We start from the raw sequence: 25,018 nt of genomic DNA, 5'->3' as shown, positions 1-25,018 counted from the left end.
GACGACGACGACGATGATGATGACGATGACGACGACGACGATGACGACGACTACGATGATGATGATGTCGATGACAATGACGATGACGATGATGACGATGATGACGCTGACGATGATGATGATGATGATGATGATGATGATGACGACGACGATGACGATGATGATGACGATGACGATGACGATGATGATGATGATGATGATGATGATGATGTTTACCAAAGAGTGATAAAGGTTTTGTCTGGCGATGAAGCAGCCATGAAGCTAGGGCTCCTTCACGAGGCAGCTTTTACTAAGGTGAACCTTAATCCATGCTTTAACATTGCACTAAGTCTACTTTGGTGACTTGCTATAACCTTAGTGCTTTGTGGAAGGAGGTCCAGATTATTTAAACCAGCATCCTTGTATCTACATGCATATTATCATTCTATTCTTGTCTGTTGTTTAAAGCCACATTCAATATTCAAGGTACATGGCTGTGAAGATAGTCGACACCTAACAAGCTAGTGACTGACATCATGAGCATCAGCCAAGCAGCTGGCATACCACGGCATACAAACAACCAAGTCAACGAGCCTGACCACCCTTCATCGCCTCCTACAAGAACAGGTAGTTAGGGTTGTGTATTTCCATACTGAAACCCATATCACATCAAAGAGAAGTCGCCGTTTTCTCGTTATTGTTGTTGTTACCTATTATTAACTATTTTTTGCATTTGTGTGTTTTGTTGTTGCTGTTGTTTTAGGGGGATGCCAAATTTCAGTTTGTCATGTAGCATAACAATTCGCGCTGATATCAATCCTCAGATTCCCAAAGTGTTCAACAATGCACTAAAGACTTAAGAAGAAAGAGAAACATTAGAGAAACATTTGGTGTCAATCAGTCGCATGTACCTTATACATGGGTTAATCATTGGTGGACCTGGTTTAATGTGTGGATTGTACTATATTTTTATACGCACAGAAACATGCGGCAGCTATCACAATAAAGTATCTGCGGTTTATAATGACTTTTCTATATTACAGCAAGCAGTATAACACACGAAGATGGTGCTCGACTCGTGATGGGGATTCAGTATAGTCAGATCATTATATATTCGGTGGTCTAAGTAGATACAGAGAATTGTTTCGTGACATTAAATGGTGGGACGTTCACTATCTATCCATACTCAATGGACAGAGCCGACATGCAACGTACACACACACCTCTCAGTAACTCACTGGAGGTCAGTATCTGATATTGCTGGAATGCTGGCAAAGCGGTGTAAAAGTAAACTCACTTACTCGTTCGCTCATTATTTGACAGACGAGTGACTTGATGCATACCCGCTATACAGTGTCTTACTGTCTTGTAAAGTCGGACGGGACAAGTTTGAGAATTTTATCAACATTCATTTCATATTTGCTCTCTTGAACCTGTTTTTGGAACTACGTTACACGTCTCTACATCTGGAACGAAGACAACCTTGAGACAATGGACAAAATCTTTAGCAAATGAAACTCCCAATGTTGTGGACACTCTTGTGACATTATAAAGATAAATAATCGAACATCTTGTCACCTCCGATGAATATTCATGCAAGGTAAACGTGCGAAAATTACCCTTCGGCAAATCAATGACGCCATTGCGACAACCGGTTGTGAAACATCTAAGTTTCAACATCCGACTGAGGAGATAACAGACACAGTCTTGCGACGGCAAAGGCTGACACGTGAATAAAATATGGAGATAGCATCGACCGTCCTCTCACCTCCAAGTGGTGAAAATGTGCCACCACGCCGTTTCTCAAATATGAACCTAAGTGAAGGAGATTAATCAGTTGTGTCACTGGAGTCGGTGTCCCATGTGATGTGTAATGCAAAGTGTTCGCAATAATGGAGATGGATAGACCCAGATCAGTTACCACGGACAGAGAAACGATATCACGTATTATCAGACCTCTGATTTTCTTAAAAGCTCCAACAGCCACAAAGGGGATGAATTCTCGGGTCAGCAGCCACAGTGAGTTTGATGAACAGTCTGGCTATGATGGACATAGCGCAGGACATTGGCGCATTGCACCGTAGGCTAAGTCAGAAGATGTCTTGCTGATGCATCGTATCATGCTATGTCCGCGACTGAGCAGACGACAAAACAACGCAGACGACAGAACAGACAGCGTTTCATACCTGCCTTAGTGACAGCAAACAATTTTATCTCTGTCGTTTCCAGATAAAGATCCCTGTTGTTCGGCTTGCTGATTCCCCTCGTGGGTACAGTTAGTACACTGGATTCGTTCTTGATATTTTAAGACATGGCACTACTCACTTAAGATATAAAATACCCACGAACAAGTCATAACATGCACAAACCAAAGGCGAATGCAAGGTGTTGAAGAATCATTTCATTCGAGCTCAGTAGTAGACAAAAGTGTTGGCCCTTAACCCTGTAAGCATGCAAGCCTTAACGACCAAGAAGAATAAAACGTTGTGGGTCAGGGTTGATCCGAGTGTGTAGGGTCTATATTTTAATATGGAAATATTACTGATAGTTATTGGGGATGAAAAGGCTGTAGGCCATAAGGACCCGCAGAAAACTAAGGTTGTGGTCCGAATGGTTTTCAGTCTGCTACGTTTCCTTTTACAATAACCAATATTAATGCAACATAGATACTGAGAGGAAACATATGACTGACTATGCTTTTAGAATGTCTTCAATAGGTTGTTCCGTACTGATAATATATCTCAGGGAGGACTATTAATACACATCAGGACACCGGGTGGTCACAGTAAGTCAGCTGGAGTGTCCCGAATCAGTGAACACTGATTATTTCTTTAAATATTACTGACCAACCTCTCTGACGTTAAAACCATGTTCACTGTCTGACTCACTTACGCCTACCAGGAGAATAGAAACTTCAGAATTGATTTTGTTCCGAACGTTTTTTCTAAATTCTCCAATCGCCAGTGCATTACCATACTTATACGCCTGTTATCACATTATTTATCTGTCTCATGATTTTCTTTAGATGTTCAAATCCAATACAGAAAAGTAAATGGTATATTTATTCACACAAAGCATAGACATTATCGTTCATATGACTGTATTCTCCAGTTTTAGAAATATATATAGCATATTTATTCAAGATGTTCCAAATTTATTCCAAGATGTTTTATATTCCACACTGCAATCTAGTGTTTCAGAACGTGTGTTCACAAGAAACACAATAATGGCATATATTCGGAATGTCAAAGAGACCTTGTGTACAATCAAACATTATACTCAAGTGCTTACTTGGCTTTACGAAGTAGGATGTAGAACATGTCTGGGTATCGGGGTTATGGTTAGATTGGCTTTAATTTGTCTTTAAACGATTCATTTACATTTGTTTGTGAAATAGTATGAAACCGTTTTAGGTCCCTATTCCTGAAACTTTCGTAGCCCTAAGTATTCTTAATTTTGATCGCAACCAATGTGTTGCGAATGGGCTTAAGAAATCCGTAGGGCTGAGAAAGTTTCGAGAATGGCTAACCTGTTTTAAAATGGAATATACAGTTTTCTTGATAGAAACTTCGCACTTTGACTTTGACCCAATGTATTCGTCATGCGTTCTGTCCAATCCTGCGTGCAGAACTAGAAAAGTGCGCACACGTACTCAGTGAAGAGGAATAAAATGTTTATACCAGCTAAATGATCAAAGGGAAGTCACTCTAATTTACTCATTTGTAAACAAACATGGCGACGGGCACCTGTTAGCCCCTAACGACAGCATTAGAACCAAGTCTGCGTATACTTGTATAGGAATCTCTCTGCAAGCACAGAAGCATCATGTCGGGAGAAACGAAAAAGATCGATGGCCATTCTCCAGGTATGTCCAGTATAACAGTCGAGATAAACACACGAAGCAGAAAGTGACGGACAGGATTGTTTACCGGTTGTCAAGTGTCAGTTTCAGTACATTAGGACGGTTATTCTTAAAATAAAATTGATTATGAGGTGAGGTTATGAGTGGAATTTCCACTCTTTCATTTTAGTGGATGTGATTTTTATGAATACTCACAGATCCTGATTGTCAACAGATGATCTTTTTGTCGCATCAAGGGGGATAACTCAAAGTATTTCATTGGGAGTAGAACATTTATAAAGTTTTGAGAATATGTAACCCATTCAGGAATGACAATTTGTGTATATGTATTGTGGCCATGATATCTCCGACCCAAGGTTGAACATTTTGTCCATATGACTAAATAGGGTAAACTCCTCTGTAAGTAGACAGGTGAGGGTACTATATACATGTATATATTTGGGTTTGAACTTTCTCATATGATGCATTTAACTGCTTTCTAAAAGGCATCGTATATTCAAGATTAGGATGTCCATAATTGAATAACTCCACTGAAGTGATGTCCATTTGTGCATAGTTGTGGTACTGACATATTTAGTGTAAACAGGCTCACACCCCCATCTTGCACCAATGTAGAACCAAAATATCTGAGTCCCATGATATGGGATTTGATCTAAGGACCTTCTGATCCACAGTTTCATGTCATATGAGCAATAAGGTAAATCCCACTAGCAAACTGACAAGGTTGGGATGTGATGGTGAGGAGAAAATTTTCATACATCTACATCTCAAGACAATGCTGACTTGTTTGAGACCAGTTTGAGAATTTGTTTTGCCAAAGGAACAACCATTTCTGGGTATGTTCCAGGTCTTTTTCTAAAGAAATAATCAAGTCCATCCTAACATATGGAAAAAAGAAAAAAAGCCATTCAATTATTTCAGTGAACAAGTATGACCTTCTGGGTTTGGAGCATCCATCACTGACGGAGGAGCGAATCATCCTGGCCTTCCAAGCTCTTGATGAACTTGTGCCACAACTTGGTGTCTTCACAAGGATCTTCCACAAACTACGAGATGATTTCTTTGGTAAAAATAAACATTTGCGACAGTAGACTGAATGGTTCAATGTCAACAGCCCTGTTTCACCCAAAATCTGTTTTACTCCTTATGCACTAATTTTATCAAGTTCTATTCTGTAATTGTATTCGTTTCTCATTGAGAAATTTAAAGTAACAATGAATTAATTATAGCATTTAATTCTTTTTTCTGACTTCTGCATCTCTACCACAGGAATTCAATGCTCAAGCACCTTCAGGTACTTTTAACTGTCAAACCTTACAAATTCTTGCATGTTTGATAGTAAAACTGCTGTAATGTCACTATCTAAATACAGATATTTAATTTTATTGAACTCTCTCATCTCCTTATTTTTTAAACATGTAGGCATGCTGACTTAAAGGTCACATACAACGTAAAACACAACTTTGCAGATTCTGATACCTTTTGGTATGCACTGACTGAAGCAAATCAGAGTTTAAGCGATATCACTAATTTTCCCCCAGCGCTGGCATAAAAAGGGGTTTCAATAGCTCTGCTGCCCTGTCCTCATAAGTGAGTGATCTAATGTTGGTTGTATGCACAAACAAGTAAATGATCTACTTGTTACATTAAAAAGAAAACATATTGGTTTTGATAATCAGACTCTGTCACAGTGAAGACTCAATGTCTGGTTTATTGACATCTATATGTCTGCCTGTCTGTCTGCTAATGACAATATGCAGTGCACAACTTCAGTCATTGACCAAATGCAATTTGAAATTAAGCTATCGGGCTTATACACCATAAACAAAGAGCCGGCTAGGGGTATCAGCAAGTTAACCAGTGGCCAATGATAAGGCTTCATGACCCTTGAGTGCACACCCACTGGCTCTGACTTGGTTTGGTATCAAGGCTGCTTCATTTCAAGGGAGGTAAACCCAAGAACAAAATATTGCTCTTTGATTTGTGATTTTATGCTTATAATTTTGTTTATTTGCTTTTTCTTAATCAGCAATACATGTTACATATCATGAATAATGTTGATTAATTGTGTTAGTTATGATATTTTTGTTGCATGTGACCTTGAAGAAGTGTCCGATGAATTTTGGGTCAGTGAAGTTTTTTAAAATATTCCAGCAGTGACACCAAAATGTGTTTTACATTTTGTACACATGTGGAATTCTTTGACAGAAAGAGCACACACTGCAGCTACTATTGAGCTGAGAAAGTGAGGTTGTGTGTTGCAGAGGCGGTGTACAGTGAGGAGCTGACAGGTAGTTCTGAGAAAGATGATAACGATGCTGATGCACGGTACATACAGCGTATCCCTTACTTCCTCCTGGTACAGAGGGTATACAAGGAGAGACATGCACAGGGCGAGGAGCTCAAGGAACAACTAGATGTTGTCAAGGAAAGGTACAAACACAGTATAATAATGTAATTGATCAGTTTACATCAATTTCCTCTGTAACAGATGAGTCTGCCTGTTTTGTTAAAATAGCATTTTCAAACTAAAAATATTCCTGTCTTTGTATATAATTTTTTATAGAAAATAAGTTTAAAATGTAGTTTGTAATTTCTTGTACCAATGTGCTGAGAGATTTCTTCAATTATTGCTTTTCTGTTATATGTTGGAAATGTTTATGGGTTTGCTTATCATTGGTTCAGATATAAAACGCATCCTCATAATGAGGTTTGTCCTCATTGTTTCCAGACTTGTGGTATTCCCTTCCAGACTTGTGATATTCCCTGAGGTCTACAACCAGTGACATTCTGACAAACAAACACAACTGAAGTGCATTCAAACACTCTCATTTATAAGGATTTTCAGAAATACTTTAAGTCATTCGATTTGACACAGCCAAAAATCATGAATAAAGAAGGAATAGCAGGCATCAAATGTTTACATCAAGACAATTATAAGTTTGACACCATGGTGTTTGACTGTTCTTTCAAGGCAACATAAACTGAAGTTCACTCAGCGTAATGTTGACTTGAGTTCTGTATGACCTGTACCAAGCCAGATTTGTAAAGTACCTGAAGTGCTCCAACTGTCATAACTCCCATATTTTAACACAGGCATTGGTGTTAATAATACAAAACCTGTCCTACAAGTCTATGGGAGTTGTAACCAATGGGTTCCCATGACAAGGTGCTACCTCTAATTGTGTTCTCCAGACTGTTCAACAAGCACCAGCAGCTGGAGGAGAGTCTGTCGATGGTCAAAGAACTACAGAGCGGGGTGGACGACCTCACAGCCAAGATATCAGACCTCGAGAACACTGTTGCAGAGAAAAATATTGAAATTGTCAGGTATGGCTGCTTTATGGAATTACTTTTTCAGGAGTTTTGATGCCATTCAGATCTTGTGATCTTTCAAAACCATTTTCAGGAAAACTACATTGTCAATGAAATTGCGAGGTAAGGTATGGATACAATTTAGGTTTGTTTTTGTGAGTCAAATCTCTTTTAAGCGTTAATTATATTGCATATTTAACATAAATGGGTAGGGTTTTACTTTAATAACAGATTTGCTGCATTATGAAATCTTAAAATGAAAGATAATTTATATTTTGAGTATATTTGTACCTTTTGCTATTAAAAAAAGTAAGAAAGGGAAGTGATGTTTAACCGTCAATACCTGCAAACCATGTTTGTTATTTTGCAAATGACTGTGGTAAGAGGCAAGTAACAGGATCTCATAGTCAGGTTTGTTGCCTCAGTTGATGTATCATCTTATCCCAATATATTGACAGTTACTGTGTCATTCACTGGATTGTATGGTCCAGTCTTGATTATGTGGAGGCTTGATTATTGCTGATTGTGGTGTTATAATGCAAAGAAAATGAAAGATTGAGTTAAATTCACAGCAGCAGTGTTTTCAGCCACATCATGCAAATGGAAAGGAAAAATGTATGGCAACATTATTATGCCATGATGTATTGTGTGTATCCCCTGATGTACTGTGATATATTGTATGTATCTCCTGATGTATTGTGTGTATCCCCTGATGTACTGTGATATATTGTATGTATCTCTTGATGTATTGTTTTATCCCCTGATTTACTGTGATGTATTGTTTATGTCCCCAGTCTGGAGCAGAGGCTGGACACCACCCGTCTGGCAGCAGACGTCATGCAGGAGAGACTGGAGGGAGACATACACCACCTGGAGGTGAGTCATTGGATGCATGTCAGAATCACCAATCTTTAGTAAACTAGTGTATTGCATCTCTATTGCATTATCACAGAAACAGTATAACACAGTATACCACAGGTGTGCAGCTTATACGGCCATTATCTCCAGACCAAGGCAGTAGGTACTCCAAGTAGTACAGGCATTTCCTTGTCTCCAAATTCTCCACATCCTAAGCAACAATAGGGGATACAGGATGGAAAATATGTGAATGTTTGTAGATGTTTGGTATGACAGACACTCAATCTTTCAGGACACACTTAATGAGACAAAGAAGGAAACAGAGTATTTGTCTAAGTTCAAGAAGGGCTACGATGATCTGTATGATGGTAAGTGCAAACATGGATTCTGTTTCTTGAACATATTCATGGGTTTCTGCCAGCAGCAGCGACAGTGTAATTTCATATTTTTCACCTGTATTTTAAATGACATGTTAAATGTATGAAATAATCCGCTTAAATGAGGAGCCAATGGTTATTATTTTGATAGCTGAACTTTAACACTGCATTCCATGTTCTGTAACTGTTATCACTAATAGGATTGTAGTAATGAGATGTGATGTGATGTGATATTGTCATGTCATGTAGGTTTTTCAAGAGTCCAAAATTTATAACTTGAGTACTCGTGGGGTCAGACCGGACTCAGACCCAAGTACCTGGCAGTCTGGTTGCTTATCTAAAACCAACATTCAAGCATACACAAGGCTGTTCTAACTTCCAATCTATGAATAATGCAACCTATATATGTAAATCTAAACTTTATTGAATAAGCAATTGATGAAGAATAACATTCTGAAATATAATGTACAATTGGCAAGGTAAAATTATGAGAATTTGCAATCTTAATTTCAATTTGTTCGATTTTATTTTTTTGTTTAAAGTGAAATTCATTTGTATGTTTTCACTCCAAACAGACCATAGACGATACATCACATAGTCTGAAACCCTCCGCTTTAACAAGGTTTAATGGCCACATATCTTAACGCACATAAATACTTCTTTCGTAGCACCTTCATACCATTTTCTGTCAACAGGCTTGCGACAGTTGCTAAGAAAGTTACCAAAGTGCCCCAGCATTGCTTTCTGAGCTGTTTTTTTTTCTGTCTACAGTGCTTATTTATGGATGAAACACCACAAAGAGAGAATTTCGGGGATCAAAAATGTGTCCAGACATTGGACTTTTTTTAACGATCATCCATCTTGATTGTGTTAGATGTTTAGAGTTATCTCTCCTATGTGTCCTCGAGTCCTCCTTTACCTGACCTGGCCCCGAGTACCCGAGTACTTGTGAGAGCCCTAATATCATGTCATGTCTCCCATCAGTGGTCATTTTTCTGACGTCTGAGTTATTTCTCACCTATTCCAAATTAAACACATAATTGGAAATATGTAAATAACAATTTGCTACATTACCCAGCATTCCTTGAGAAAACCGATGAGGAAGAAGATGATGCCAAGACAAAGAAGCGAGCAGTCATCTCCACCAAGAGAGTATGTATCAACAGGTCCACACAATTGGAAATTTCTCATATAATGTTTTGATTTTGTAAAATGAGTTTCATTGAAAAACAGGATCAGTGAGAGGCTCTCTCATGTAGAGATGTATTTTCTATACATATATTGGACACATTTTGATATACCCATAGCTGTTGACATGTTGAGATATAAACCCAATGTTTCAGTGACTGACAAAACATTGTCATTATGTGTTCTGTGTTTTTACCAGTGTCAGATATACTAGGGACATTTTCATCTATTGTTTCTAAAGAAATGTAACTGAAACAAAAACAAAGTCATTTCTTCCTGATCTTCAAAATAGAGAGGGTGAGGGTGAGATGTTACCACAAAACTATATATTTGTTCCTGTTTTTACATGGCTACAAATCCACCAGACGCAGAGTCAGGATGTTGTAACTATGAGTGAGTGAGTGAATTTTATTTTTTTGCTACTGTTTGCAATATTCCACTAATATCATGGCAGGGACTCCAGAAATGAGCTTCACACATTGTACCCATGTGGGGAATCGAACCCAGATCTTTGGCCTGATGAGCAAGCACTTTACCCACTAGACTCTAACCGCCCATTGTAACTATGATACTATGTGCGTATGTCCTAATATCGAAGATGCATGTACTACAGGCCAACCTGATCAGCCAGATCGAGTGCTGCAGCAGATTAGAACAACAGCTTCTTACTGTCCTCAACACATCCATGGAAGGTGAGTCACTCCTTTATACCCTGCTGTAGAGGTGGTCAGTAAGTTTGCTGTGGAGGTGGTCAGTAGGTGTGCTGTAGAGGTGGTCAGTAGGTGTGCTGTAGACGTGGTCAGTAGGTGTGCTGTAGACGTGGTCAGTAGGTGTGCTGTACAGGTGGTCAGTAGGTTTGCTGTACAGGTGGTCAGTAGGTGTGCTGTAGAGGTGGTCAGTAAGTGTGCTGTAGACGTGGTCAGTAGGTGTGCTGTAGAGGTGGTCAGTAAGTGTGCTATAGAGGCAGTCAGTAGGCATGTTACTGTATATTACTGCATATAAGCCGACCCTGTGGATAAGCCGACCCCCCAAATGTTGTATATCCCATTAGTGTGTTATAGAGGTGGTCAGTAGGCATGCTATATGCTGTACATCCCATTAGTGTGCTATGGAGGCAGTCAGTAGGCATGCTATATGTTGTACATCCCATTAGTGTGCTATGGAGGCAGTCAGTAGGCATGTTATATGGTGTACATCCCATTAGTGTGCTATGGAGGCAGTCAGTAGGCATGTTATATGGTGTACATCCCATTAGTGTGCTATGGAGGCAGTCAGTAGGCATGTTATATGGTGTACATCCCATTAGTGTGGTACAGAGGCAATTAGTAGGTATGTTATATATGCTATATCCCTTTAGCGTGCCACAGTGCTGGTTTATCCACTCTAAAGGGGTGGTCAGTATGCAATATTTTTTGTGACTACTCTTTCTCTGTACAGATTATTTCTGGCAATGCAGTTCTATGGACCTGTCAGTAAGTCAGTACAGACTCAGCCAAATTAAAAACTTCACACCTGTTTGATGGTCATCAGTTAAAACATGAGCAAAAGATGCATCAACTAAGTTATTATTTAATTCTGAGCATGACGATGACAAAGTTCCCTAGCTCGGGTACATAGTGTGATCATTCTCAGAACAGTTCAAAACTTGGATACTGTTTCCAAGGCAACCGAGGCAGGATGTCAATAATGTGTATGTACCCAACGTTCGTTCACAGTTGTCATGCATCGTCTCCTCATAGGAAGACTCATGTTCCAAAACATGCCATTGGGAATACTGAAACTGCACCAACATTCACAGTTGTCATGCATCGTCTCCTCATAGGAAGACTCATGTTCCAAAACATGCCGTTGGGAATACTGAAACTGCACCAACATTCACAGTTGTCATGCATCGTCTCCTCATAGGAAGACTCATGTTCCAAAACATGCCGTTGGGAATACTGAAACTGCACCAACATTCACAGTTGTGATGCATCGTCTCCTCATAGGAAGACTCATGTTCCAAAACATGCCGTTGGGAATACTGAAACTGCACCAACATGGACTTAGGTTCCTATAAAGTCTGTTGTCATGCATCGTCTCCTCATAGGAAGACTCATGTTCCAAAACATGCTGTTGGGAATACTGAAACTGCACCAACATTCACAGTTGTCATGCATCGTCTCCTCATAGGAAGACTCATGTTCCAAAACATGCCATTGGGAATACTGAAACTGCACCAACATTCACAGTTGTCATGCATCGTCTCCTCATAGGAAGACTCATGTTCCAAAACATGCCATTGGGAATACTGAAACTGCACCAACATTCACAGTTGTCATGCATCGTCTCCTCATAGGAAGACACATGTTCCAAAACATGCTGTTGGGAATACTGAAACTGCACCAACATGGACCTAGGTTCCTATAAAGTCTGTTGTCATGCATCGTCTCCTCATAGGAAGACTCATGTTCCAAAACATGCCGTTGGGAATACTGAAACTGCACCAACATTCACAGTTGTCATGCATCGTCTCCTCATAGGAAGACTCATGTTCCAAAACATGCCATTGGGAATACTGAAACTGCACCAACATTCACAGTTGTCATGCATCGTCTCCTCATAGGAAGACTCATGTTCCAAAACATGCCGTTGGGAATACTGAAACTGCACCAACATTCACAGTTGTGATGCATCGTCTCCTCATAGGAAGACTCATGTTCCAAAACATGCCGTTGGGAATACTGAAACTGCACCAACATGGACCTAGGTTCCTATAAAGTCTGTTGTCATGCATCGTCTCCTCATAGGAAGACTCATGTTCCAAAACATGCCGTTGGGAATACTGAAACTGCACCAACATTCACAGTTGTCATGCATCGTCTTCTCATAGGAAGACTCATGTTCCAAAACATGCCGTTGGGAATACTGAAACTGCACCAACATTCACAGTTGTGATGCATCGTCTCCTCATAGGAAGACTCATGTTCCAAAACATGCCGTTGGGAATACTGAAACTGCACCAACATTCACAGTTGTCATGCATCGTCTCCTCACAGGAAGACTCATGTTCCAAAACATGCCATTGGGAATATTGAAACTGCACCAACATTCACAGTTGTGATGCATCGTCTCCTCATAGGAAGACTCATGTTCCAAAACATGCCGTTGGGAATACTGAAACTGCACAAACATGGACCTAGGTTCCTATAAAGTCTGTTGTCATGCATCGTCTCCTCATAGGAAGACTCATGTTCCAAAACATGCCGTTGGGAATACTGAAACTGCACCAACATGGACCTAGGTTCCTACAAAGTCTGTTGTCATGCATCGTCTCCTCATAGGAAGACTCATGTTCCAAAACATGCCATTGGGAATACTGAAACTGCACCAACATTGACCCAGGTTCCTATAAAGTCTGTTGGGGGTTTGGTACTGGGCAGAGACGTCTGCCCAGCATATCCCACACATGTTCAATGGGATTCATGTCGAGAGACCTTGACGGCCACTCCATGACATTGATGCCCACCTTCACAAGGTAATTCCTTGTCAAGTTGGCTGTTTGAGGTCTGGCGTCATCATTTTCAAAAACTAGGCCTGAGCCATGAGCTGCCTCAATGGGTAGAAGCTCCCGAGTTGATCACAATATCCTGTAGCATTAAGGTTTCCATGGATAGCAAGCAATCAAGAACAGAGATGTCCACATAAGGCACCCCAAACCACAACACTTTCGCTACACAACATTGGACGTGACGTGACATTCACCATGTCTCCTCCAAACTCTGATTCTGCCATCAGTAAATCATAGCGAGAATCTGGATCCATCAGTTAACACTACCCTTTTCCACTGCCTCAGAGTCAATCTCAAGTGCCGTAAGTCAGTGTAAGGGTGTCAAAATGGGTCCACAATATGATCATTGTACTTGAAGGTGAGCGGCTTGCACACAAGGATATATGGTTTGCACAGACACATGACCTTGAAACAGTTCATTTCTGGGGGATTTCACAGTGACAGTAATTCTACAGCAATGTCAACCACACTTGTGTGCAGCATGCCAACAGCATGTTGAGACTGAACATTTGATAGTCATGACATTTAAATTTACAGTATCAGTTCTTGTTTGAACTTGTTTTTCTGGTATGTCACTCAATGGGTAAGTGAGTACAAAAGCCTGAGTCTCATGTGGTCATATGACAAGTGGCATGTCAAAATACACATTTCATCCAAAACTCATTTGCATGTCCAAGGGATCAGTGCCCATGGGCAGTGATGTGTATCGTGTTTGACAATGTCTTTACCATCAATATACATGACAATTGTCAATTAACAAATTCCATTTATTCTTTACAAATCATTGGTGTGAAGTTTTTAATTTGACTGAATATATATCTCATGGAGATGTTACAGAGGTGGTTAGTAAGCAGTTACATATCTCATTGATGCACTATGACACAACCATGTCACGCATCATGTATGGTACACCTACAGTAGTCAGTAAGTGATTATATACCTCAAAGGGGCACTATACACATGGTCAGTGGTTGTGTTGCTGCAGAGTATGACCACTTCTTGGAGGAGCACAAGGAGGAGCTGGAGACCAAGGTGACCACAGAGGACATGACAGAGGCCGAATTTGAGATACAGGAGATGGAGATAGAGGATGCTGACCAGCAGGTGAGGAGAACAATGTTTGACGAGAGGCAGATGTTTGACAAGAGGGTAGATTGAGGATCGGGGAGGATGTTTGACAAGGGGAGAACTGGGGAAAGGGTATGTTTGACAATGAGGGGAACTGAGGAGAGGGATGATGTTTGACTGAGAAGTGACAAGGGGAGGATGTTCGACAAGAAATGAAGATAGGACTTCGAGTGAATGAATCAGTGAGTTTAGTTTTACGCTGCACTCAGACATATTCCAACCACATGGCGGCAGTCTGAAATAAAACATCCAGACTGTGACTAGATCAAGATGCTTTATGAAATAAATGAACATCAGTTCTAAATGATTTAACCGTGTTCTTGTGACCCTCTCTAGCTCCAAGCAGTTCAGGAACGTTTCCAGGTGACAATAGGTGAAATGATGACAGAGCTTGGGTTGCTACGGCAACACAACACAATGTTGATGGAGCAGCTGCAGACACTAGAGGAGAACATGCCACCATCACCGTAAGTACCAACCTAGTCTACCCTCATTATGTTCTAGGTTTGCCGCCATATCACCCGTTGTCAAGGTTTTCATAAAGAGGATAGATATCAAAAACCTATGCAGCGATATAATTGACAGTTAAAACAAACTCCAGCTCACTCACTGTGTTGCTGATGACTCGCTTACTTCTGACTGTTTTCTACAGAGCCAAGAGAGAGCACAAGTCAAACAGACTTGGAACTGAGACAGGCACAAAGAGTAGGACAGGTACGTTTTCTGCTCCAATAATAATAAACACACAATGCCATTCAGGAAGTGGTCAAATGTAACTTGTTATTTTGGGGATTACACTGTCTCAGTAAAGTACAGATTCTTGTACTTTTATTGGGGTGAATCCCATCAGGGATTTGAACCCACACACTCACTCAGGCCCCTGATCACTGTGTGGAAGTCAACTTGTATCTCCTCGCCTTGTTTTAACTGGTTTTGAACCTAACTAAAGCAGTTATAATCTCAGTCTCCATCCCGTCAGCGGGTCTTGGGGAGATTGATGGTGGCAGCCATCTTGATCTGCTATACCTAACTAAAGTGGTTATAATCTCAGACTCCTGTCCAGGGGAGATTGATGGCGGGAGCCATCTTGATCTGCTATACCTAACTAAAGTGGTTATAATCTCAGACTCAATCCTGTCAGCGGGTCTAGGGGAGAATGAGATGGAGGAGACCATGACAGATCCGTTCATCCCCCAGGAGCGAGTGTTCAGCAAGTATGCAGCCATGATCTACACGTCCAACAACACAGGGAAGACTTTTGAAGAGTTCAAAGATGCCAAATATTGCCCCAGTTGTGGAGAAAAGGTAATTTCATGAAGACCTACTGTAAAAAGCCAAATTTTCGCAACCGTTTAATTTTCGCGAACTTCACGTCAGACTTCACGATGCGAGAATAAAAACACGTGATAATATAGATATATCATACACTCTATTCAGGTAAGTCAAAGACACAAAAACAATACACGTGTCATTGCTCAATCATGTGCCACCGCTGGGCTAATGTGGATTAACATGGCTCAGTCACATTCTATTTTCATGGCTCTAACACCTAATTAAAAAGGATTAATTCTGAAATCAGTTACATAAATTGTTAAATCACTTCAGAAATCTGTTTATTTTATAACAGGTCAATGGTCACGCACCTACGTGTCGTGTAAAAACATTTAGAGACGCCCCTGTAACAAGATCACCTCGCGAAAATAAGAAGGCGCGAAAAGGTTTAATGACCATCACTTGTGAAAATTTAAAGGCGCGAAAATAAGACAGTTTACAGTATTTCAGAACATTCTCAGGGAAAGATTAAATATTTGTGATGATAGTCTCATAACAATAGATAGATAAAGTTGACTCACCTGTTTGAGATTCAGGTCAGGTCATGTTCCCTCCCCACCATCTTCTCATACATGTCCTATATGCTGACTAGTACAGGTATTGGATGGTTCTTGATTTTACTGAAGGCAGTTACAGTGGCTTGATGGTTTGGACCATGCTTTCAAGTACCTTTAGTATTAATTATTGATAGCTGTGTTGTTGATTAGTTTGTTGTTTAACGTCACACTCAGTAATAGTCCATCTATATGACGGCGGTCTGTACGTAAATGAGTCTAGACCAGACAATCCAGTGATCAACAGTGTGAGCATCAATCTATGCATTGGGTTAAATTCCTCCACATCTTCAATCAGACCACAGAGCAACTCCTGAAACATGCCTGTCATTTCAAAACATTTTCTGTCCGTGACATATCAATGATTGATATATATATTAGACTCAAAATAACAACAAAACATTGACTATTTTGTCACATTATAGTCATAATATATGACAACGCAGGGCATGTGGAGTTGATAACATACCAGTCCATGATAAACACTGGCTGTCCCTGACATGGGGACAAACAGGAATTTTAACAGTGCTAATTTGCAAGTTTTATAAAAAAGAATTTGCTGCATGCAGCATAAATTAACATGCAGTGGGAACTGTGATTTATCTAACAAATAAGCTCTCCATAAATCTGTGAAAATCTGCCTTCAATGCCCTGTCATTACTTTGTGTATTTTTCAGACTGTTGTGTGTCCACACCGACTTGGGGGATCAGAGAAAATCTTCATCTTGCCTCACAACTGCACACATATAAAGATTACACGGCCCAAAGTCCGCATCAACAGAGAGCTGGTTGAGTAAGCATCTTCATGTTATGGTAGCAAAGTTTGAAGGAATGAAATATCTATGAGAATAAAACATTTGTAGTTTTGGATCTCGTTGTTCTAGTTGTAAGGAAATTCTGTTTCCTCCTTTTCCCACCAAGCAACACAATCAAGCCATCCAAATTCATTAGGTAAAACTATGCTTCATACAAGGTTTTTTTTGCATAGTGTAGATAAACTGGAAATCAAACAGTTTATTAGTTAGATGTTTCTTAATGCTGTTGATGCCTCAAACTCTCCCACTTTCCCTGCAGGAGTATCATGAAGCCACCCACTCCAGACACTGCTTTCGACATGATCCCCAGCTCTGTTTCCCAACATCAGGACTCCTTGACCACACCCACTGGCCCCCTCACCCCGGGGCTGTCTCGAGGGGGCACAAGCATGGCTGGAGGGGAGGGAAATATTGTGAGCAATGAGATCTATGGTGACACATGTTATGCATTAAGATGTTACAGAAAAATCTTTATGGTTATATTCCCACCCCATCAAATATCAGACTGAGTATCGTGTGCTTGTTTATCTAATTTATAAAAAGTGAAATGACATTTTAATATTACAAATTATGCTAATTGCATCTGGAGGAAAAGGGCTTTGGTTTAAGTTCTGTTTTTTGGAACTTGGATCATTAGAGTCAATAACTCTGACCTTGATATTCAACTGAAGTACTATTTAAATCGTAGTCAGTTCCAATCGCTCCCTTACTCAGTTAGGCATGAAGATACAGGTCAGAATTGATCTCCAGCAACCCATGCTTATTGCAAGAGGCGACTAACGGGATCAGGGGCAGTCAGACTTACTGATTTGGTTGACACATGCCAGGTATCCCAGGTGTTCAGATCCATGTTCCTGATGCTGATCACTGGATTGTCTGGTCCAGACTTGCTTTTTTGACAGGCCACCATCATATAGCTGGAATACTGCTGAGTACAACCAAACCAACTCACTGACTCTAATGATGCATTGTCTGTCCCCAGGTCAACACAATGCAGGCTGTGTGGGATGATTTCCGTCAGAGGACCAACGTTGACAGGACAGTCACCAGACCATTGGACCTTGTAAGTGAATCTACATGGCTTATATGTATTATATTTCTAAACTTACATAATGTCACAGACTACCTTAAGTCTATGTTAAAGTATGGGAGTTAAAGCCACCTTAGGGCTAAGACTACCTTAAGTCTATGTTATAGTATGGGAGTTACAGTCACCTTAGGGCTAAGACTACCTTAAGTCTATGTTAAAGTATGGGAGTTATGGTCACCTTAGGGCTAAGACTACCTTAAGTCTATGTTAAAGTATGGGAGTTAAAGCCACCTTAGGGCTATGACTACCTTAAGTCTATGTTATAGTATGGGAGTTAAAGCCACCTTAGGGCTATGACTACCTTAAGTCTATGTTATAGTATGGGAGTTACAGTCACCTTAGTGCTAAGACTACCTTAAGTCTATGTTAAAGTATGGGAGTTATGGTCACCTTAGGGCTAAGACTACCTTAAGTCTATGTTATAGTATGGGAGTTACAGTCACCTTAGGGCTAAGACTACCTTAAGTCTATGTTAAAGTATGGGAGTTACAGTCACCTTAGGGCTAAGATCGCTTTCTTCAGTGGTAAACCTGGTCTCGGTTTACAAAGCACTAAGGTGATCATAAGTACTAAGGTAACTGAACAGCAGTGTCAAGGAATGGGAGTTAACCTGAGTAAAGGTTGCCTTGTGAAAGGACCCTCTGGCCTTGATGTTGTTCTTTGTGCAGTGTGTGGAATTGCAACAAAGTATTGTCTGTGTTATTTGAGTCAACAATTCGTGTATTATATAGAAAGATTTTAGACAGACGGTGCTTGGATTGTGTGCCATTAAGAAAACATCATTCATACCATGGCACCAGGTATCAAATGGCTTGACACACCACATAGTGAGTGAGCAAGTTTGGTTTTACGCCACTTTTAGCAATGTTCCAGAGCTTTCATGGCAGGGGACACCAGAAATGCACTTCACACAATGTACCCATGTGGAGTATGGAACCTGGACCTGGGGTATGATCAGCAAGCACTGTAATCTGTAAGCTACATAACGCCTTACATGCTATTACAACCTTACATTACATGCTAGACTGCATGCGTAGATAGGTACAGCATACTGGGGAAGTTAGTTACCGAAGTTCAAGAAGTTATGTGAACAAAGAACTTATAACTAATTGTCTGCCCTTGCAGCCCCGCACGGTGTCGATGATGGAGCAGTTCCTGGCATTCATCGTGTGGCAAGATGACTATGGGGAAGAGGAGGATGGGTACCATTCAGTACTGGTCAGTAGACTCGCAGTAGGTCTCTCTGTAGACTCTCAGTGGATTCTCAGTAGACTTTCAGTGGACTCTTGGTACAGTCTCAGTAGTTCTATCTGTGGACTCTCAGTAGACTCTTTTTTGACTCTCAGTAGACTGTGTGGACACTCAGTAGGTCTTTCTGTGAACTCTCAGTAGACTTTGTTTGGACACTCTGTGGACTCTGTGAACTCTCAGTAGACACTCTTTGAACTGCCAGTAAGTCTTTCTGTGGACTCTCAGTAGATTCTCTTTTGACTCCCAGTAGACTGTTTGGACTTGCAGTAGACCCTCTTTGGACTCTGACTAGACTCTATGAAGACTCTCAGTAAGTCTCTCTGTGGACTCTCTGTAACTCTCTTTGGACTTTCAGTAGACCATTTGTAGACTCTCAGTAGACTCTCTGTAAGTCTCTATGGACACTCAGTAGACTCTTTTTGAACTCTTAGTAGACTCTGTAGACACTTGATAGCCTTGATGGACACTTGATAGAACACCCAGTAGACACTAAGAAAAACACTCCTAGGACTGATCATGTGTTAAAAGTCTCCTTCTATCCCTATCTTGGTCTATTGTTAAGAATGATATTTGTATTGCCAGGACAACTTGTACCGGTTCCTGACAGAGCGTTACCTGGTGGAAGAGGTTGTTTACCTGGCCGCCCATGACTTCCTGTCTGCCATCACAGAGTACTCACCCACCAACAAGGTGAGTCTGACATCTTTGTCTTGGGGTAGCATAGTGTAAGATGGAGGTCAAAATTCTTTCAGATATATCACCAGGGCAGTAGTGTACTCACTATTTGTTATATTATAGAAACAATTACATTCCTGCGTCAGATTAATATTTTTGGTGATTTCCAGTTTCTTCAGCTTCATGGCACTGTCCTGAGTGGCAACTTGGATGCTTCATGTCTACGGTATGTCCTGCTCATGTGCGACTATATCAACATCGTTGACTGGAAGGAGGTTGAGGACTTTCGGGCATTTGCATCAGCCGTCTACCCATTCCTAGGGGTATGTTCCTACAGTGTGGCAGAAATAGTCAATGCTGTGGAGTGTGTTATTGTGGCAGGCACATTGTATCAACTCCCCAGTTATTCAGTGAAGTGTTTCCACTGTTCAGTACCCTGGGTCAATTCACTTCCATAGCATGAGTGAATGAGTTAGTTTAGTTTCACGCTGCACTCAGCAGTATTCCTGCTATATGGTAGCGATCTTTTAATAACTGAATCTGGACCAGTGAATCTTGTGATCAACAGCATGAGCATCAATCTGCACAGCTGAGAACTGATGACATGTGTCAACCAAGTCAGTGAGCCTGACCACCTGATCCTGTTAGTTGCCTCCTATGACAAGCATAGTCACCTTTTATGGCAAGCATGGGTTGCTGAAGGCCTATTCTACCCCGGACCTTCATGGGTCTCGTTTTCAATATGATACAGTACTAATAATATTTGTCCAATCAAATTCCTCATGTGCAAGGGGAAGGTCAAGTCAGACTTGTTTCAGTTTCACACTTTGTGCAGTATATTTGAGTACATCCATTTTCTACTGAATAGTAAATATGAAGGTTTGTGTTTTGACACCCAAATATAGCCATTCATTTTCTTATAGTATATACACTGATACTTTTCTATGTGAGTATGGTTTTACGTGGTTTTGGCAATATTCCTTCAATTCAAGTGGAGGACACCAGAAATGGGCTTCACACATTGTATCCATGTGGGAAATCAACACAAGTGAACACTTTACCACTATCCTACAATATCATCCTCAATGGATGATCATATCAGTAGAGGATTTTACACTTTTTGTATCTGAATCCCTTCACAGTTAACCTCAACATAATTTACAGGAGGATGACCTCGAGACGCTGCAGATGAGCTACCAGTCATTCAGTGAGAACAGGATCTCCCCTCACATTGTCTCCAATTTCATCATCCATATCATCCTCAAGTACCGTGAGCCCCGCTTCCTCGAGGTACGTTTCACCTGCGTGACTGTTCTGCCTCAGTTATATACCACTCAACTCGTCAAGAATATTTTGATTTGTTCATATTATCTTAAAAGAGTTACTGAGAAAATGTTATCACATTGTCTTGAAATGAATGTGAAAGCACATCAGATCTCTATCTAACCTATAACAGTATGAAATCCAGTTTGTAAAATCTGTTGGAAAAAAGAGTCTTGAAAAATTGTTTGCAAAAAACTAATTTTGCTTTGAATTTCATATCATATTTATGATGTAAGATGAAACTGTCTGACGGGGTATTGACTCCTGTCTGTTGCAGCTGGAGAATCAGCTCCTGCCCTTCCAGTCCCTGGAGGGGGGTCACCTGACAGGGAGAGAGTTCAAGGACGCTCTGGAGAACATCCTGCCTCTGGTGAATGACCGTCTGCGCAAGCGTCTGTTTCAGGAGGCAGAGCACACTGTCCTTGAGGAGGAAGACACTGTTGCAGTCTCCATCATGAGGCTGGCTCGTATCCTTCACAATTTGTCGTATTATGGATCTAACTCCTACCTTTCAAAGACAATACTCTTAGTAGCAACAACAATCCTACACTACAGCTGGTTGATTACTGCATGTTAGTGACATGAGCTGGGGATCTTAATATTGGTGACAATGGTGGCTCTCCACGCAACAAAAAAACAAAATATTTTCCCATTGATGTCTCTTGTAACACTGTATTTATGTTTTATAAATCTGCCTGCAGCAGCTATTCCATGTACATCTGTGCATTGTCTGGCCGCAAAGCAGCAATATTAACCAAACAATTACTACCTCAACCAGTTCCTTTGGTTACGTTCACCTTAATTCATCGTGTCAAGATGACTTTGAATATTAGAAAATTAATCAGTTTTTATTACTGGAAGTACATTTAAGAAACACAAAATGTTTACACAAAATCAGTCAGATGCCAGGTTTAATCTGCACTCATGGCTCCCAGTGAAAACTGCTTGTTAAACCAACTTATTCTAATTCGATGCAGCGTAACGTCTTATGTCGGCTGCAGTGCCTTAATTACTGTACAGTGGTGCACTAGTGGTATGTTAAGGCACTGCTGAGTTGCCTCCCTTGACCCCAGTGACACACTATTTAGAGCTGCATTTGCAACCTCCTGACCTCCAGTAACTCAGTGACTGTGCAGAGTTGTATCCCTTAGGCCTCACTCTGACAAATTCTAAAACAGAACATTTAGTTATCAAAGTTTCTGCATTGTTCTTGTATAACAACAACTGAAGATAAGGAACCAAATCGGCAAAGTATCTGTCACAGACAAGACTATGGCGTTCCATGTGAACTCAACATTCACATAAAGCATGAATCATGTGGTGCACAAGCATGAAGAAGCCAAAGTGTGAGTGACAAGGTGGAAACAACGAAACGGAGAAATGTAGGTACAACAGACCAGGGAACATTGGTATTTCAAATTATCCTAATTTGTTAAGCAAATCAGAAAGAATTTCTTTACTTTAGGACAAATGGAAGTTTCATGAGATTAACTGCACTAAACTACCAAACAATACAAAATAAGGAATGTCAACATCTACCACTAAACACAGGCAGCTATAAATGCCATGCAACTGATGAAAAAAATGCCCTTGGATTCAGGTGGTGCTTAATTCTTTCACCTGTGTATTATGTGTTCTGTCTGTGCAATATTGAAGGTTCCTTGACAGATGCAAGAAATCTCTGGCTACCTTGTTTTATGTCAGATAACCCCAATCATCAAGGAAAACGTTGTGAAGTGTGTAGCACATTGGCGGGAGAGGCCATCAAGTGCTGGCTCAGGTGGGTGTCACACCAGTGTTAATTTTCATGCATGTATTGAAAAAATGGACAAAAAACAAAACATAACCACATTGAGAGCAATGCAAAACTTCATTAGTTGCACAACAACCTCAATGAAGCAAAAGCATGTCACTTGAATCTTTGCATATTGCATGAAAAACAGACAATTGATCTAAGGGTCAAGCTCAGTGTGTGGATTGTTAAGTTTGTTTGGCCTATATCAGAAAAGAGTTTCTTATGAATCATGAGAAAATATATGCATATCAAACACTTACACGTAATTTGTTTTAGCCTAACATTAAGCAATCTGATCAGTAAGCTGACATCAAAGTAACATACAAGCACTTTGTCTAGTCTAGTAATGACAAATCCTGTTACGTTTAACCTCATCACTCAAGCAGTCCTTCAGTAGTCTCCTATAATATCAAACCAACATGCTCCGTATTGTGTGATGTCATTGTATCTCAGTTGTGTAGATGGGTACTCATGCTGTTGGCCACTCGATTTGTTCGAGTGGCATTCTAGAAGTTGCTGGTACAGAGATGACATGACTTTATATATGATCAACTTATTTATTTTAACAATTTCGACGTTACGGTATAGGTTCGTAGAGGTGCTTGAAAACTGGACAAGAACCTATACCAAAATGTTGCAATTGTTAAAATACAGAAGTTGATCATCCATAACGTCGTGTCATTTCAATCACTCAAATGTTTGGTCGAGGCTTGATTATTTACAGACTTGAACCATGTAGCTGGAACATTGCTGAGTGTGGCATAAAGCTGAACTGTATGAACATCCTCTAGACATTTCACGAAGTTTGAACCTAACAGCAGTCCCTATTATCTCATCTGACCAACATTCTAACCTAACACCAGGATGAATCATTTCCTGTTAATTTTACAGCCAAGCAGTCCTCCGACACTCCCTCTGTGTCCAGTCACCAGGCTCTTTGTATGGCCAACGTAAAGAATCTTGCATCCAATGTTTCCCGACGAACAAAACATCGCAATCAGCGTCTCATGACAGAAGACCATTCACAGGACTTTGGGGAAGACTGGTGACATGGAGTACATTCCTAGAACCTCAACCTGAGCTTTCATGTGCTTGAGCTGCTGTCAGGGAATATCCTAACAGTTAGGACAAGTATGCAGTTGACATGTCAGCACGATTGTTTGCCACTGTTGAATAGACTGAATATTGCATGGGATGTCACCAAAGTTTAAAAGGATCAAACTGCAAAGTATTATAATCAATGAAGAAATATTCTGTACAATTTTCACAGCTGTGTACACTGCAAAGTACGAAAAAATGGGTGCATCTATCATGTGTCTGGATTGTCTCCCTTATCACAAATGCCAAACATCCCTTTAAGCAAATTGTGATACTTTACTAACAAACTTTTGTAAATATATATTATTACATCTCCATTTGTTATATCTCTTTTAAACTTTGAACAAATTGACAGCTGGGCAAATAGTGGGATTCTTACCAAAGCATCTCTGCAAAACACATCGAAAGTACATGCATTCATCAATTTTGTGTACTCCACTTGCCCTTCGTCCCTGGTCACATTTATTGTTGAGTGCAGATTCCTAAAAGTAGTGTGTATATGCACTCAAGAAAAGGATTCAAAATCTTCCCAAATACAGTCTTTGCCAAAAGTACACATTTTAACTACAGGTTGGACCTTGAGAGACAACAGCCGAATCATGACCTTTTTTGATTGTGATATTCATACGCTGTCAGTATCATACCTATGTAATACAATGTTTAATTTGATAATGTTCAAATTATTTACCACATTTGTCCCTGTCTCGTACTGTTTTTATCCCATCCTGAATATGGTTAACCACTGTTACAACATACTCGATGGAACACTAATTGTTTTCACTGAAGGTCATTCAGTACATTTCAACTAAAATAAAAGGGGAGTTCGGT

General features: G+C 40.3%; 1 protein-coding gene across 1 annotated transcript; it reads left to right on the top strand.

The window, feature by feature from the left end:
* Positions 1 to 3,693: 3,693 nt before the first annotated feature.
* Positions 3,694 to 24,505, top strand: LOC137265936 (myosin-11-like). Its single transcript, XM_067801414.1, has 22 exons — positions 3,694 to 3,844; positions 4,763 to 4,906; positions 6,106 to 6,274; positions 7,037 to 7,171; positions 7,951 to 8,032; positions 8,307 to 8,382; positions 9,470 to 9,543; positions 10,193 to 10,271; positions 14,115 to 14,233; positions 14,594 to 14,724; positions 14,910 to 14,971; positions 15,384 to 15,562; positions 16,821 to 16,936; positions 17,218 to 17,371; positions 17,941 to 18,021; positions 19,174 to 19,266; positions 19,882 to 19,989; positions 20,145 to 20,297; positions 21,139 to 21,264; positions 21,575 to 21,764; positions 22,973 to 23,077; positions 23,984 to 24,505. The coding sequence occupies exons 1-22, from the start codon at positions 3,805 to 3,807 to the stop codon at positions 24,139 to 24,141; spliced, it is 2,574 nt and encodes an 857-aa protein (XP_067657515.1). The 5' UTR covers positions 3,694 to 3,804; the 3' UTR covers positions 24,142 to 24,505.
* Positions 24,506 to 25,018: the final 513 nt, after the last annotated feature.

This window comes from Haliotis asinina, chromosome 15, assembly GCF_037392515.1.
Source record: "Haliotis asinina isolate JCU_RB_2024 chromosome 15, JCU_Hal_asi_v2, whole genome shotgun sequence".
In the NCBI taxonomy this organism is placed as follows: domain Eukaryota; kingdom Metazoa; phylum Mollusca; class Gastropoda; order Lepetellida; family Haliotidae; genus Haliotis; species Haliotis asinina.
Note: the sequence above shows the minus strand (reverse complement) of the source record. Positions and strands in the feature narration are given on the sequence as shown.